The sequence below is a fragment of the Rutilus rutilus genome, assembly GCF_951802725.1.
Source record: "Rutilus rutilus genome assembly, chromosome: 23".
Classification (NCBI taxonomy): Eukaryota; Metazoa; Chordata; class Actinopteri; order Cypriniformes; family Leuciscidae; genus Rutilus; species Rutilus rutilus.
Window position 1 is genome coordinate 12,700,760 of NC_140233.1, and position 17,836 is coordinate 12,718,595.

At 35.0% G+C, this 17,836-nt stretch overlaps 1 protein-coding gene across 3 annotated transcripts in view; it reads left to right on the plus strand.

The window, feature by feature from the left end:
- tead1a (TEA domain family member 1a) overlaps positions 1-11,264 on the plus strand; it is a 39,253-nt gene extending 27,989 nt beyond the window's left edge. For all 3 annotated transcript variants that reach the window (XM_084397432.1, XM_084397431.1, XM_084397433.1), the window contains 8 exons: positions 1,393-1,527; positions 1,639-1,679; positions 1,802-1,857; positions 2,908-3,032; positions 5,072-5,245; positions 8,386-8,526; positions 9,599-9,751; positions 9,863-11,264. In XM_084397432.1, the coding sequence (XP_084253558.1) occupies positions 1,393-1,527; positions 1,639-1,679; positions 1,802-1,857; positions 2,908-3,032; positions 5,072-5,245; positions 8,386-8,526; positions 9,599-9,751; positions 9,863-9,976 (939 nt within the window). In that variant the 3' untranslated portion in view covers positions 9,977-11,264. The remainder of the gene's footprint in view (positions 1-1,392; positions 1,528-1,638; positions 1,680-1,801; positions 1,858-2,907; positions 3,033-5,071; positions 5,246-8,385; positions 8,527-9,598; positions 9,752-9,862) is intronic.
- The last annotated feature ends 6,572 nt before the right edge of the window (positions 11,265-17,836 follow it).

Here is a 17,836-nt window from a genome sequence, read left to right on the forward strand (position 1 = left end):
TGGAAACAAAGAACAGCATTCATTTGAAATTATACATGTTTTTACTGTTACTTTTGATCAATGTGTCTTTGCTGAAGGATCATATATACAGTTATATTAAAATAACTAATACAACATTTTTCATTGTACTATTTACAACATAATGCATATAGTGGCATGTTGGCTGATGGTCTGACCTGTAAAGGAGGAGGGGTGTCAAAGGATCCCGCTTTTGAGCAGCTGTGGCATCTGGTGGTTAAACAGCGAATGACAGTTCTGCCATCGACATCATTTGCTTGTATGAAAACACTTTGACAAGTTCTCCTGCAGAACGATAAAGGTTATACAGCTCAATGCCATTTTCATACATTGTAGACCTAAATATCGCCGATTATCGCACTGTATTTAATACTGACGGTACTTAAAGTCGGCATGAAACGTATGTTGTGATAGTTAAAAAAAAAAAAAACAATGTAGGACGAGACTTGATTTTGTCCATCAGGAATTGATTGGATAGTTGCGGTTTGCTATTGGTAGATCTCATGTGATTGACGGGTTGTCCCGCCCTCGCGCCAGTAAACAGAGAAGAGATGTCACTGCAGGAGGGAGGGATTTCATGCTGACTTTAATATGAACAACACTAAACCTGCAGTTAATAAGGTAAACCTTCTGATTAGTCTTTAATTTTTTTGCCTTCTTTATAAGCCTGGACAGTAACCAGAAGGGAAAAAAGAGGGGAATAGGATCGGCTACTCATTTGATTACACAAAAGGCTCTTCTTTGAGCGTATGCACTCCAGTACTTGACAGCGTGCTTGACCAGAATGAAACCCATTGATCAGACACTCGGACTGACTGCTGCCTTCATGCACTGCAGCTGACAAAAACAGAGCTCACATTCTCCAAATGAGTAACACAAGCCACATAAGTCTATCACCAGACTTCACCAAATGGTGCAACAGCATGCATAGTTAATGTGCAATGCATGATGGGAGCTCTGAGTACTCGTTACGAGAACATTTGAGGGCATATTGCTGGTCTTACTGTACATTCACAGTAATTCACATATCTGTGATTCAGAAAGCACTCTGTGCCGAATTAAATGTAGTTTCCTTTGTTTTACAGCATTGAGTTCCTCGCGTACAATTTACCTCTGCTATATGCGCTTATATAAGGCTACGTTTTATATAAAAAGTTAATTAATTTTCAGATTCAAAGGTCAATGACAAAAAATGTTCCCATTTAGCTTGTTTAAATAATCATGCTTCCGTAGAGCAGTTTAAATGGGCCTCACCTACTTTTTCACCCCGTCAGGTCTTAAGACGAATTCATTTGAAGAAATGATGAGACCTTCTGGCTTTAAGTTAGAAATACAGGAGCTGACTGATGTTCTCTGTGATGTGTGTCGTTGAAGGACCAGAGCGTGAAGAATGATGCGATCAGCAGGATGGCGGCCATGTCTTCAGCGCAGATCGTCTCGGCCACGGCCATCCACAGCCGGCTGGGGCTCGCGGGACTCCCACGGGCCACCTTACCTGGGTCCACAGGGGTAAGAGATGCCCCAGCACACTTTAAAGCCATTAGTGTCCATTTAAAGGACGAGCGTCCATGCGTATCGTTTCACTCTAGTGAATGAGTGTTGCTTTTGCTCCCTTTCTAGATTTGGCAGGTGCCAACAGGACAGCCTGGTTCCTCACAAGAGTAAGTATATAGAACTTAAACTAATTCAGTTACACATGGCTGAATTCGTACCTAGTAAAGTAATGCATGACACCTAAATGACTAAATGACACCTTGTAATAATGAGCTCTCTTGTTCCTCAGTATAAAGCCGTTCTCACAGCAGAATTACCCCATCCAGACGGCCACAGCTATTGCAGGTTTGTACATCTACCATTGACAGACATTTAGTTGGCATGCTTACTTAGATTTAGTATATTTTCAACAAGGATCAAGCTGGTTCTTGTATTTGATTTGATGAGCCACTCAAAGCTTTTGCTTTTGTCAACACAGCTTTATTACTTTGTGGACGTTTTTATTAATGTATTGTTTATTACATGAATCATTTTTATTAATTAATAATATAAATGTGTTTCATATATATATATATATATATATATATCATTTTGTAACATAATATTATGTGAGAATATAACAAGTATATTACTTGGTGGGAGAATTGTATTATTCATTTATAATATAATTGAGTTTATATTATATAATATAAATAAAATATATATTTATAATATGATAGGATAATTACATTACTTGGTTGAAGACTTGTTTATTATAAAATTTTTATTAATATTGTTAATGTGTAATATAATTTATTTTCTATGTAACATTAATAAATAAAAAGTATATTTACACTATTATATATTTAGTTTTAATTGTAATATAATATGTAAATATATAAATTATATGTATACTATCATATTAAAACAATGTAATTAAATTATTTAGTGTAAGAAGATTCTAGTATATTTATTATAGTTAAATCACTCTTAAAGGGACAGTTCACCCAAAAATGAAAATTCTGTCATTTACTCACGTTTTTTTTACTCAAGCATTTACTCATTTATATATTTATATATTCATTTATTTATTTATTACTCATCTCGAGTTGTTCCAAACCTGTATGAGTTTCTTTCTTCTGCTGAACACAGAAGAAGATATTTTGAGTAACCAAACAGTTGATGGGCCACATAGTAGGACAAAAAAAAATCCATCAACTCCATCAGTCCATCAACTGTTTAGTTACCGACATTCTTCAAAATATCTTCTTTTGTGCTCAGCAGAACATTCAGGTTTTGAACAACTTGAGGGTGAGTAAATGATGACAGAATTTTCATTTTTGGGTGAACTATCCCTTTAACGGCTGTGGTCTTATTTCTTTAATCCATCACTGATGTGTGTGTGTGTGTGTGTAGCTTACGAGTCCCCCACAGCCCTCACAGCTGCAGTGCCGGTGTGGCACGGGCGCTCTATCGGCACCTCTAAACTGCGGCTGGTGGAGTTCTCCTCCTTCCTGGAGCATCAGCGGGACCCAGATTCAGTGAGTCAGCACACATACACAGAACTACTGCAGAAGAGCAGCCTTGACCTGCTTTACCAGCCTCAAATATACTGCTGCTTTACTCTTTAACATCTTTAACATGTAGAGATCAACATCACACAACAAACACCATTAAATGATGACTTTTGCAGTTTATATAATGTAATAATATAATATAATATAATATATATATATATATTTTTTTTTTATTATTATTATTTTCAGCAGAATTATTATAAAAGGATGTTTCTGGTTTATAGCTGAAAAAGATATATTTAAACAAATATTTTATTCAGTATTTTTATTTCTTGGAGGTGTAAGTAGTTGTTGAATACACATGCTCAAAAGCATAATGCAACATTTCTAAAGTAAGAAATCTATAATTAAATCATATTATAGTAAATATTACTAAAATTAAATACTCTAGAGTAATATGTGAAATGTATTTATTTATTTTGATTAAAGATACACTGTTAGAAAAATCTGTAGAAATTACAGTATTACTGGCAGCTACTTGCCAGTAATTTACTGTAGATTTAAATTGATGTTATTTACTGGCAACAATTTGTTCAAAATTAAATGAACATTAAACATTAACAAGTCTTTATCGTTACAGAATAAAACTAAAATAACAGCCTCATGCAAAGCATTCTGGGAACCAAAATCTGAAGGAAAAAAAAAACTGAAAAAGGTTGATGAAGATTTCTGGTTCCCAGAATGCTTTGCATTAGATTGTTATTTTATAATTTTATTCTGTAAAGACAAAGACTTGTTAATGTTTAATGTTCATTTAACAAAAGTTAACATTTAACAAACTGTTGCCAGTAAATAACATACATTTAAATCTACAGTAAGTTACTGGCAAACAGCTGCATAACTACAGCAAATTTTTTACAGTGTACTTTTACCATAAATGCAATGATTTAGTAGTATTGCATTATTTTACTTGCGTATCATTGGTGTTGGTGAGAATATAATATAAAATAATAATATTTACTTTAATATTTAAATAATGTAATGTTTACTATATTAATTTATTATAAATTTCTTACTTTGGAAATGTTGCATTATGCGTTTGAGCGTGTGTATTCAACAACTAGTTACACATCCAATAAATAAAATACTGAATAAAATATCAAAATATATATATATATGAGAATATAAATACAGTAGTACATTACTTAGTGGTAGAATTGTTTGTCAAATTGATATTATTTATATTATTAAATCATAATATATTTGTTTAATAATGTAAGAATTACATAACTTGGTGAAAGTATAGAGTTTGCATTTAGCCTTGGATCAGCAAGCTTGTGCAATGCTTTAAAGAAATGTAAATGCAGCTGCAGCCCATTTGGGTCTTATTAGAGATGGTCATGATGACCAAGGTCACATCCCGCATTTTTCCTGATCCAATGATAATGATGGAAAACTACAGAAGCTCAAGATTGCAAGATTCAGCTCAAATTAAACCAAAACACGTCTTTTCTGGTGCGCTAAAAGAACTGAGCCTGCTTATTATGATCTAGTAGTCCTCCAAAAGTGTCTTATGATCAGCTGACCGATGCTGAATGTCCTATTTACGCACTGATCTGACTGCAGTCAAGACAATGAAGACAAAACAGAATGTGTAGATTAAAAGTGAGACCTGGGAAGAACTTCTTGTGACCTACAGGTTATCAAAATGCCTCGTGTCCGTGTTAAAGCAGACCTGTGTGATCTATCATGTTGGCAGGATCTGTATGAAATGCTTGTCCCTCTGGTCTGGCGTGACAGCAGCTATTAATCATGCGTTATACGCAGAACCAGTCGTGTTCTCAATACAGACGTCCAGCCGCACAAACATTCAGCAGAACCTGAAGCAGCTTCACAAATGCAATCTGAAATGCTTCCTTACTGACACAAACAACATTTGGAAATAGTTCATTAAAAACTCATTGAAAACTCTTTCAATCTTGTTGCTTCGACAACAAACATCTTACAAAAAAAGTGTGTTAGTGTATATGTTGCTGTGATCTAATTTCCAACTCTTTGTGCAGTACAACAAGCACCTGTTTGTGCACATCGGCCAGACGAGTTACTCGTACAACGATGCGCTTCTGGAGACAGTGGACATACGTCAAATCTACGACAAATTCCCTGAGAAGAAGGGTGGGCTGAAGGAGCTGTTTGGGAAAGGACCTCAGAACGCCTTCTTCCTGGTGAAGTTTTGGGTGAGTCAATTTGAGCGGTCGGGCCGCGGCGTAGCTGTTAGCGCATGTGCTGCTCATGCTAACAATACAAATTCAGTTCAAATCGGTTTCCAAACCCAATTTCTTATTTTTTCCACATCATTTTATGTGCTACTTCACTTCTCAATCCAATCCAAATGTTCAGAAACACCTGTAATAGTGAGACAATCCTTAAAAAAAAAAAAAAACATTTTCTATAATTTAAACAATAGTGTTATAGATGCTGTTGCATTATAGTGATTAATATATAGTGAAAAAAATAATAATATCTATATATATATAGTGAATATATTTATAAAAAATGTGGAAAAAAAGGTAAATAATTATTATTATCATAATTAGTTTCAGCATTTTTGTGCACATTTTATTTTCACTTTTGGCTGTAATATAAATCATTTTCATATTAAAAGATATTGTCAATGTAAAAACCTAGCTAATAAATACTTATATATATATATATATATATTATATACTTATTATAAATACTTACAGTATATATGGGCAATTTAATAATAATAAATAATAATAATAATAATATTATTATCTATCTATAAATTACAGAAATGTCTGTCTGTCTGTCTGTGTGTCTATCTGTCTGTTATTCGCATATCTCTCGAACCGTTAGTCCGATGGATTTCAAACTCGACAGGTGTCTTGCTACGGGCACAAGTAAGTGCAGTGCCAAGTTTGACGTTGTTTGGATGAGAAATGCAAAAGATATCGTTAAAAATATCAGTAAAAGAAGCACTTAGAAGGTTGTGGTTTAAAAATAAACATTCTGATATAAACACTCAGTCAGCTACACTGTTTACTTCTGAATATATTTTATTCACAGCCATCATTTGTAGTAACCTACTGTAGCCTGCTCCCTGAATTCAATGCGTTCACAGTCTCTTTCACGGGCACCAAACCAACAATTACTAAAAACACACACAAAAACTGTGTGACAAAAACACAAATTACAGAAACACTCTGTCAGCTACACTGTTTACTTCTGAATTCACGGGCATCATTTGTAGTAACCTATTCACAAACTGTTTGCTCAACCGTAGCATTTTTTCGGAGTTCACTGTGTAGCCTGCTCCCTGAATCGTCGCGCTTATTCATTTGTGGATGTTAACTGAATCTGTAAGTCACCTACGCTGTTTACTTCTGTATATTATATCTATCTATAAATTACGGGAACGTCTTTCTGTCTGTGTGTGTTATTTGCATATCTCTCGAACCGTTAGACCGATGGATTTCAGACTTGACAGGTGTCTTGCTACGAGCATGAGTAAGTGCAGTGCCAAGTTTAACGTTGTTTGGATTAAAAATGCAAAAGATATCGTTAAATATATATCGGTAAAAGAAGCACACACTGGCTTTTGCCACTCTAGCCACTGGCCACTCCCCCTCTCACACTGCACACTGAGTGAGCACAGCTGGCCCCTCCCCCTCTCACACTGAGTGAGCACAGCTGGCCCCTCCCCCTCTCACAGCTAGCCCCTCCCCCTCTCACACTGCACACTGAGTGAGCACAGCCCAGGACCAGAGACAGAGAGGGTCGAAGAAAGCAGCGGAGCTTAAGTAGCGTTTTCTCTGAGTTCACTGTGTAGCCTGCTCCCTGAATCGTGTAGTTCAATGTTCCACATTTATTGCATATCATTATGTCAGTATCAGTATTTGCTTTCTACCATGCACAAATAAAAATGTCACTGAACTTTTGCTGTGTAATTGTAACAATGAGCACTCAAACACACCAAACCAACAATTACTAAAAACACACACAAAAACTGATTTTGCACGGGCACTTTGCACTAGTATATTATAATAATTTATTGAATAACTAATAAATACTTTCAGTATGGGCAGTTTTAGCTGAATAAGTTTTATATAACAAAAATGTAACTTTAGTTCTAAATTAAACATTAAACTTTTTTTTGTGATGGCTTTTTATAGTTTAAGAATGAATGAAAGTCTGGGTCAGTTATTTTCATGTTTGGCTCTTTTTTAATACAAATAATTGTCATATTGAAAGCTATCATTGTCAATATAAAACTTGAAATTTTTAAGTAGTAAATACTAAATACAAAGTTAATTTGTAGTTTCGTTAATTAACTTCTTCAAGTGTTTCTTCAAGTATGGGTAATTTTAGCTTTATTTTAAAAAAATTATCCTTTTCATATATGACAAAATTTAAACCATAAACTAATTATTTATCCTTTTTTTTCATTTTGAACTTTAATCCTAAAATAAACTTAAAACAATTTATGTTTTATGATAGCTTTTTCTAGTTTGGTCTGGGATAAAATGTAAAACAATAAAATCAGACATCAATAAAAAAGACATTAAAAATCAAATCCACCATACATCAGCATTATATCAGCCGTTGAGAAAGCACTAGTGCCCTGCGTGCGTCTGAATGGAGGCAGCTGAATTGGTTCAACACGTTGGCGTTTGATTAAAGTGCTGTGTTAAAGCCAGCAGTGGTGTGTTTAATCCCTGTGAAACAGCGCTCTGTCCTTTAATACTGCTGATGCTGGGTTTGATAGGGAGCCTTTATTTGAACACCTGCCGCTCTGAGCGACAGGTGCAAGCGCATGACGGCCTCATCCTGGACAGACTGAAGGTTAACGCTTATTACACTCTTACGTCGGATACTAGTTTTCGGATGGTGGTTTGTGCTGGGCAAACGTGCCTGGTTTATCTTTTACTAATGGGATGAAATGAATAGAGTGTTCTTATTGTGTTTGATCTCTACACAGTTGTGGCATAATAAATCATGTTTTATAACCTTGAAATCTTAGAGACTGTACAAAAGATTATTTTTTTTATTATGTTCTTTCAACGGCGTTTGATACACTCAACGTTTTAATATAGATCTGCAGAAGTTTCATTAACTGTAAATAAGACTCAGTGATTCTAGGTGTCTGTGGCCTTGGTAAACTTCACAGAAGGCTCTATTCACAGTTTAAAGCAGCCAAAGAGTTTACTGTTGACATAAAGCACCTTTTATTTTTTTAGCGTCTGACGAATTACTCAGTTATTTGCCCAACTGTATGCAAACCGTGCAGTCGAAGTGGCTTTTGTCAATGTTTTCTCTCCATCCGTCACTGAGCTGTTATCTGGTGCGTCCGCAGGCCGACCTGAACTGCAACATCCAGGAGGATTCTGGGGCTTTCTACGGCGTGACCAGTCAGTACGAGAGCTCAGAGAACATGACCATTACCTGCTCCACAAAGGTCTGCTCCTTCGGGAAACAAGTGGTGGAGAAAGTTGAGGTGAGTGCTAATGAATATTAAATGAATATGATAAATAAAGGAGTAAAAAGATGTTTGTAAACGTCAAAACGTATCCTTTCAAAAGTAAACTCAAAATGTAATATATATATTATATTATAAGTATATAATATAAGTATAAAAGGCCAAATATAAAATGATAGTTAAACATATAAAATTATATATATATATATATATATATATATATATATATATATATATATATATATATATATATGTATGTATGTTTTGTTTATTTCACTTGTTTTTGGTCATATATATATATATATATATATATATATATATATATATATATATATATATATACGTATATATATATATACGTATATATATATATATATATATACATATATATATATATATACATATAATTTTATATGTTTAACTATCATTTTATATTTGGCCTTTTTATATACACAATTAAAAAGTTTAAAGTTAATAAATATGCCATTTTATTTGTAATTTATGTATATATTTAATTTCATAATATGTATTTTTATATACAATTATAATATGAATTTTATTTGTATTTTTTCTTTTTTTAAAGTTCAGTTAATATTTAATTGTATTTGTAATATTGACATTTTTTAAATCAAATGTGTAAAATGTTATATATTATATGTATTTTTATATACAAATAATATATATATTATTTCTATATAATATTATATATATATATATATTAAGTTTAATATTAACTTAACTTAAAATTATATATATATATATATATATATATAACATTTTAAAGTTAATATTACATTTTATATGTACTATTTCATATAAACATGTACAATTTTATATGTATTATAGTGTTTTATATACAATTATAACATGAATTACATTTGTTTTCTTTAGTTTTTTAAAAGTTCAGTTAAATACAATTTTATTTGTAAAATTTAAATATTTAAAATCATATGTCCAAAAAAAATAAAAAAAAATAAATATATATATATATATATATATATATATATATATATATATATATATATATAAACTGTATGAATTCATTTAATTAATTCATTTAAATATCTTATTTGTTTGTCTGTTCTGGTAGACGGAGTATGCTCGGTTTGAGAACGGACGTTTTGTCTACAAGATCAGCCGGTCTCCCATGTGTGAATACATGATCAACTTCATCCATAAGCTCAAGCACCTGCCTGAGAAGTACATGATGAACAGCGTACTAGAAAACTTCACCATCCTGTTGGTATGTCCTACAATTCCCATGTCATTCCGTTATCTAAATCCACATGTGTATATAGTCAGCGTCAAACGGCCATTTCTAAAAGCCGGTTTCTTTCTCGCGCTGTTCCTGCAGGTGGTGACGAACAGAGACACTCAAGAGACCCTACTGTGCATGGCCTGCGTGTTTGAGGTCTCAAACAGCGAGCACGGCGCTCAGCATCACATCTACAGACTGGTCAAAGACTGAGGCTCCCCACTCAACCCAGTCAGTCAGTAAGCGACACACTGCTCACAGACCGAACAGTGGAGACTTTATATTCACTGAGGCTTTTAGGCTGACGTCCGCCAAGAGCGGCAGAGCCTGACGGACTAAGAAAAGCCTTTGAATGACTCACAACCTCATTTTAAGTGGCTGTGCCTCTGTCAGTCCCACCCCAGAAGGCTTTTTGTCACGTTTTTGGGTGAGGTCTGGAATGAATAATTACATTATAATTTGTTCATCACTCGTGCTTTCGGTGTTTATTTTTCGTGGGTGAAACGGTACAGTTTTGTTATTTTTGTCTGGATGTCTGTTTAACTCGGTTGATGTTTTAAACCACAATGTGTTTTGAAAGAACGTTGCTTATATAAAGTTGTATTGTCATCGTACATGGAAGCTTTTTTCTGTTGTTCAGCCTTTTATTCTCACATTTCAAAGGCTTAATTCGCCCCTGGTATTTGTTCTTGTTTTGTTTGTTTTTCACATTGAGTGGATTTAACTTTAATGAAAGAGCATAAAAAGGGTACTGTATTATTTATGTGGAACTACCTGCCTTACACTGCACATGGGCTGTTCCAGTACTAAAACACTAAGAAACAAATCATTTTCTTCATAGAAACTTTAAAAAATAACACAGGCAAATACAAACCTTAATCAGTTTTGTTTTTTCGTGAATTTGCATTTAAAACTGAAGTATGTAACCTTTTCTGTGTTATAAATAAGTAAAGCCATTTCATGGGTTAACTTTAAACTTTAACCTGTTTATTTTAAGCGACCCGTCTAGTTCCACGCAACAACACTGACTCGACCAATGGCGTGATTTGGGGGCGGGGCTATCAATTTTTATTTTTTTGAAATTCCGTTAGGAGGCGCTGTTGAGGCAAAGAAATAAATGACATACTTCAGATTTAAGAAACTAGCACGTTATTTCTTCCCATATCAGAATAGGCTACACAATAAAGGGAATTTACATAGCAAAATCACCAAAGCATATCGTGCCTTAGTGTTTATCTTCACAGACTTTGTCTATTTGTGAGTAAAAGTATATAACCTCACTTGATGTTTGTAATTTGTCCCACAAAAAAATGTTCTGCCACATTTTTTTTTTTTGTCAAGCCAGTCTAAGTAGGTCACATTTCTCTCTTGTACACCAAATAAACACATTCTGTCACTTCTGCTCATGCCAAGTGAAAGCTACAGGTGTTGAAAGTGCCTTTTGTTTTTTGTTTTTCCAGCTCAGAAAATGGTATACACCAAAAAAAAAAAAAAAAAGAAATGTCAGATTTGGATACTATCACCATAATGCCTTTGACATTTTTAAAAAGCTGGGGAAAATAATTAATTAATCGATGGAAATATATTTTTCATTTCAATATTAATCAAATGATACGTCAGAAATTCATTTTCCACCCTGTAAAGAAAGCAGTTGATTGTGGTGTCATGTATATAGGGAAAGAGATTTCATGTACATCAAATGACATGTTACTTACAACGACAACCAGACCGACGATGAGTGACAGTCCAGTGCTTACAGAGCCGTCTTTGTTTTTTTGGGGGAATAATGACTCCTTAATCTGAATCAAAATGTTGATTTCAGTCTTATTTACCACACACGATTGTGGGTTCTGTTTTGTTCGTTTGTTTTTGTCATGTTTTCCATGTTTTGCAGAGTATCTGTTAGTAAAATGAGCATTAAAACGGAACACTAATGTATTTGATGGCAGTTTGTTTTCGGTAAAGAGAGCACTGAAACGCTGAGTTTGGGTAGCTTTTTAATAGGTGGACTCTTGTCAAATAATTGTTTTCAATCGTGTATATTTTCCTTGAGGGGATGACACGGAAAGACAATGAAAATAAACTTTTAGTGTTTGTACTGCAAACTGTTTTACCGAGCTTCTCTATTTTCTGTGTACTAAATCATTTGTAGCCAAGCGTTGACCCTTTTATGGCAAGCCGTTTTAACATTTAATCCTTAAAACCTACTAGTCTCTATTTTCATTCTACTTGTACTTATTTTTTAGACACCAGTATCTATTCCATTAAGTACTAGTGCTTATTCATTAGCTACTAGTGCTTATTCTTTAGATACTAGTACTTATTCATTAGATACTATATTTATTAGATACTACCATTTATTCCAAATGTTACTAGTACGATTTTTTTTTTTACAAGTAAGATTTTTAATTGAACTCTACAGTGGCCGTTCTGACTAGTCATAACATAAGACGAGTAAAAAAACAGCTGTGACTAGTAAAATAAGAATAGTTACTAGTAACAATCACAAAAGATACTAGTGTCTAATAAATAAGTACTAATATATACTGAATAAGTAGTAATTAATAAGTACTAGTATCTAATTAATAGGTACTAGTATCTAATGACTAAGGGCCCTTTCACACCTACCTTGTTTGGTCCGGACTTTCGGACTTTTCAGTTTGGTCCGAATCAAAATTACAGGTGTGAAACCTCCCTTGGACCACGGTCAGGACCAAACAGACGAAATTTGGTCCGACGAAAAGAGGCAGTCTCGGTCCGGATCAAACTGAACAAAGGTTTGGTTCGTTTCCAGTGTGAAAGCATTTTCTGTATGGTTCGGACTTTCAGACTATTTACAGGAAGTTCCGGTGATTCCCGCGTAGCCAGGAACAACTGAAGAAGAATATTTATGTGCAGACCTGCCCACGCGCACACACACACACACACACACACACACACACACACACACATTTGTCCTGCGTCCTGGCGGCGACGATAAAATGTTCGCACAACAAGGACGTTCATTTGTCAAATTTGAACTAGCCTCGAGTATAGTCGGTGCTGCAGGGAGTAATGCCGTAATAATAACAGTATAGTGCCAACGCTATGCTTCTGTTCATTCATTCTTGTCAAAGTTACCCGCCGAATTGACAACACGCTGACGTCAGACGCACGTCTGTTTACAAACCAATCAATGTTAAGATGCAGCCCATATAGATGATGACGACAGGACGCAAGTAGCCTGGGTAACGTCAGACCTCGTCTCATTGAGACGTGGTCTGGGAACCACATGTTCATTTTCTCGTATTTGAGGCGTGGTTTACGAATGCCCAGAGCCGTTTATTGGGCGCTACGAATGTCTATCAAATGCGCCTGTACGTAGCTCATAGCCAATCGTTTCAATTTTACCAGATGACGTATGTAGAGCGACAGAAATCCGACGAGGAAGAAGACGTAAACTTGCGTTCTAAACTACTTAGAACACTATCTAAGGCTGCATCGAAAGGTTACTTCGCGTCTGCTGCCATGTTGGATACATAGATATAAACAAACTGCTTCGGTGTGTCGCATAGACGTCGTCATCGTCTTGCTGCTCCCTCCCCGTTCTGTGATTGGTTCCCTTTTTGAGGGGAAAATCTGGTCCATGGTGTCCAGGCTGCCTAGCAGCGTGAATAAAATCGCGCTGCGCTCAAGGCAGCATGGGGAAACCCAGACTAGGAGGCAAGTACGTCATGGAAAGTTCTTTAGTGCGCTCGCATAATTGCAATGTGAAACCAAAACTAACCAAATGTATACAATGTATCAAAACATGAACTTTGGTTTGGACCTTGGTGCGGACTTTCAGGTGTGAAAGGGCCCTTAGTACTAGTAATTATTGAATAAATACTATTATCTAGTAATAGGTACTAGTATCTAAAAAATAAGTACTAGTACCTAATAAATAACTTCTAGTGTCTAATAAATACGTACTAGTCACAATTGGAATACATACTAGTCAGAACTGAATAGTTGATATCTGAATGACAGATCCCCATAGAAGTCAATGGCAAAAAAAATGTATTTGTTACTAGTAACAAAATAATAGTTACTAGTCACTATTGAAATAAGCACTAGTATCTAATGAATAAGTACTAGTATCTATTTAATAGGTAGTATCTAATTAATAAGTACTAGTATCTAATAATAAATACTAGTAACTAATGAATAAGTACTAGTATCTAATGAATAAGTACTAGTATCTAATGAATAAGTACTAGTGTCTTTTAATAGGTACTAGTATCTAATAAATAAGAACTAGTATCTAATGAATAAATGCTAGTATCTAATGAATAAGCACTAGTATCTAACAAATAGGCTCTAGTACCTAAAGAATAAGCACTAGTAGCTAATGAATAAGTACTAGTACTTAATGGAAAAGATACTAGTATATAAAAAATAAGTACTAGTAGCATGAAAATAGATACTAGTAGGTTTTAAGGATTAAATATTAACACGGCTTGCCATAGTAACTGACTGTAATTGTGATGTTTCTCCCCTGATGTGAGCTAGAGGGCGCAGTATGCGTGTGTGTGTTTAATGGGTCGGATCAGTTCTGCTGTTCTACTCCACCTTCACTGACAGTCCAGGTACACACACACACACACACACACACACACACACACTCGCACTCTCAACTTTAAACTTCTCCAGCGTTCCTGCTGTTCGGATCAACAGCACTGAGACTTTATTTCGGGACAGCGCGTGCGGATTCTACACATGAAGTGACTGGATTTCTCGACATGGATCTGTGGAGATTTAACTTGAGTCGAACAGGTTTGTGAAGTAACAGCAGATTGATCTTAATTCATTTAGGAACATGGAAATGAATGTTCAGAAATAGCTCTCTCTCCTGACAGTGCTTTCGATCTCTCCTGCAAAGCTAATCTTTTTTTTTTTTTTTCGCATTTTATATGTTGGTCCATGGTCCACACGGGAAACATCTCCAGGCGTTCACACTGGGATTATAAACTCTTCTGAATATTTTCTTCGGCTTTATGAGCGGAATAACTGATACATTGTTGCATTGATGGAGACGGTGATTCTGCGACAACCTGTTACATTCTGGGAATGTTTGGAACCCTTTGAAGTGGACGCGGCGTTTCGCAGAATAACGTCGTCATGACGTCACCTTATCAATCACGACGCGCGGGAATCGGTAAAACTCGATCCTTAGGAGATCACATCAAACCCTTAAGTTTTGTCACTTAATGCTCACGCCAGGAGTCAGTGCGCTGTCAATCACTGGCTCTCAGTCATATTTCACCACCTGTCAATCATGTTCAGTCAGTTATACAGGCCAGTCAAACAACTAACATTTAATAATGTTTAATACGTTCCATTTGATTAGATTTACAAATAGTTGTTAGTAATAGTCTTACATTTCACATCACAACACAACAATCCACTCTAAAAGCCTTTTTTTTTTTTTGACAGTTTCAGTGACCCCTGAGGATTCTAGTGTTTGTTTGTTTTTGCCTCACGGATAGCTTTGTGGTCAGTTTTAGTGACCCCTGTGGATTCTAGTGTTTTTTTCTTTCTTTTCTGGATGGATAGGTTTGTGGACAGACAGTGCATAATGTATGGCCGGAGCCGGCCGCTGCAGCCGGGACAATGAGGGTTCCTGTGCGGCGCTGGGCCGGGCTCTGGCCGTGGATGCTCATGGCTGGCCTGGAGGTGGTTTTGGGCCACACGGGCCTGGAACTGGCCGCTGCGGTGGAGACCGAACGGGCCCTGATCAAGGTGATTCTGCTGAAGCAGGAGTCCACCAGCAAGGCCCATCATCACCCTGGAAGGGGTGTTCGCTGGGGGCAGCGCAGGCAGTGCCAGAGGGAAACTGATGCAGGTAAGACCTGGGAGATGCTTTCAGAAAACTTACTATTATGAATATATGCTTTGGTTCCGCTTTTGGATGAAAGCATCTGCTAAATGCATAAATGTAAATGACACAAGATCTGTGAGGGAACGCTGATTGTGCGTCTTCAGTCTTGAAGGCTTTAACTGGCAGACACATGGCCCTGAAAATTGTCTGAATGTCATTGCATTAGATATTAGATTAAAGAAAGTGTCATCTATTGTAAAGAAACGGCACACTTCTTGCTAAATAACAGCGGGGTAACACTTTATTTGACTTACCATAGTAATCAATTATGCATATTTACATAAAACTAACCCTTAACCAAATCCTAATCCTACCCTAACCTTATAGTAAGTACATGTAAATTAATATGAATAAAGTTAGCACATAACTTTATAAAATAATAAAGTTAGCACATATTTACATAGAAAACTATTAAAAAGCAGTGGAGCTGCTGAAAACAGCATGGAGTAATCGCATCATCTCTATAAGAACTTTATGATTGGCCCAAAGCAGACTTCCAGAGGAAAATGTTGAACCTACACCTGGAGAAGGTTAAATAACAGATGACTGTAATGCTATGAACATTACATGACTAGTGGACAAAGATCTTCAATCTGCTCATAGTACGCCCAAAGATGTTGGATGAATATATTTAAATATATAATGTATGGATAATCTTATGTACTGGTAATGTGGTTTAAAAGGTACATTGTCCTAATGAATTCTCCTTCTTTTTGCAGGTCTAATCAGTCAGCCCCAGTGAAGCCACACAATGTAAAAGAATGTGAATCAAACAATAAAAATGTAATATTAATGTTTTGTGTCAGATGTTTATTGAGTAAAAAAGCAGGTCTTAATACTGTATATTATTTTTATTTCAGGTGCATGTTCTTCATTCTTTGCAAAACAAAACCTGTGCTGTAAGCTACTGAAAAGTTGGTGTGCAGTTTATATCAATTGTGTATAATTGTAGTAATAATTCAAAATAATTAATTAAAAACTGTAATTAATGTCCTAATTATGAACAGCTAAAAGCATGTAACCATACCAGTACAAATTTGGAATGAAACCACTATCAGAACCAATACAAAACTGCAATGGAAACCATTAAATATGTACAAATCATGACCGATACAAATTTGTAAGAAAACCATTACAAATCATGACCAATACAAGCTGTAATGGAAACCATTAAAATTATGTGCAAATCAAGACCAATACAACCTATACAAACCAATAAATCCTAATGGAATATGGCCCAAAACACACTACGTAATGGACACCACTTGGTAATGGTTTTAATGGTTAACGGCTGATGGTTTTGTAGTGGAAACCATTAGCATTTCTGTAATGGTTTATATTGTTTTTTTCAGAATGTCCATTATTGTTTGTTTACACACATACACACGTTTTTGTCACCAGTATGAATGACATGAGGCTCTGTTTGGTGGACGCTAAAAAACACCAGGCTATGTAATGTTTATTACAACCACTATGTGGCAGTACATTGTCAATAATGACACGCTGCCACATTACCGTTTTCTTCAACTAAAATTGAATACAAATTAACAACAAATTAAATCAACATTATTATATATTATATTAAATAATTATAATAATAATAGTTGTTAATACAATAATATACTATTACTCTTATTATAAAGATTTATTATGTATAGGCTATATTTTTTATTATTTTTTTAATTATTGTATATAATATATAATTGCCATTATATATATATATATATATATATATATATATATATATATATATATATATATATATATATAGTCACAATATATCGCAATCCATAATCGCAACAATGTGTATGGTGGACAGTGACAATATGTATTGTGTATAGTATTATCAACTGTACATAATTAATAGATCTCTACAGATGTATGTCGACAGGTCTATATTAGCACAGCAGAACTGTTGATATACTAATCCCGACGGCTTATTTCACCAGGAAAATTGTATTTTGCCCTCTCTCTCATCTGTGGATATTAAGGCCTAAATCCGCACTGACCGATGGGACATTTGGACATCTGGTTATGCACAGTTGGATAGCCTAATACCAGTGTGGTGATTTACGTTACAGTCGTTGACCTTTTCCAGTCAAAGAATCTCCACTTCACAGGCTTAATATTATATAGGCCTGTCTACAGTATGGTCTAAATCTCATTTTATCATT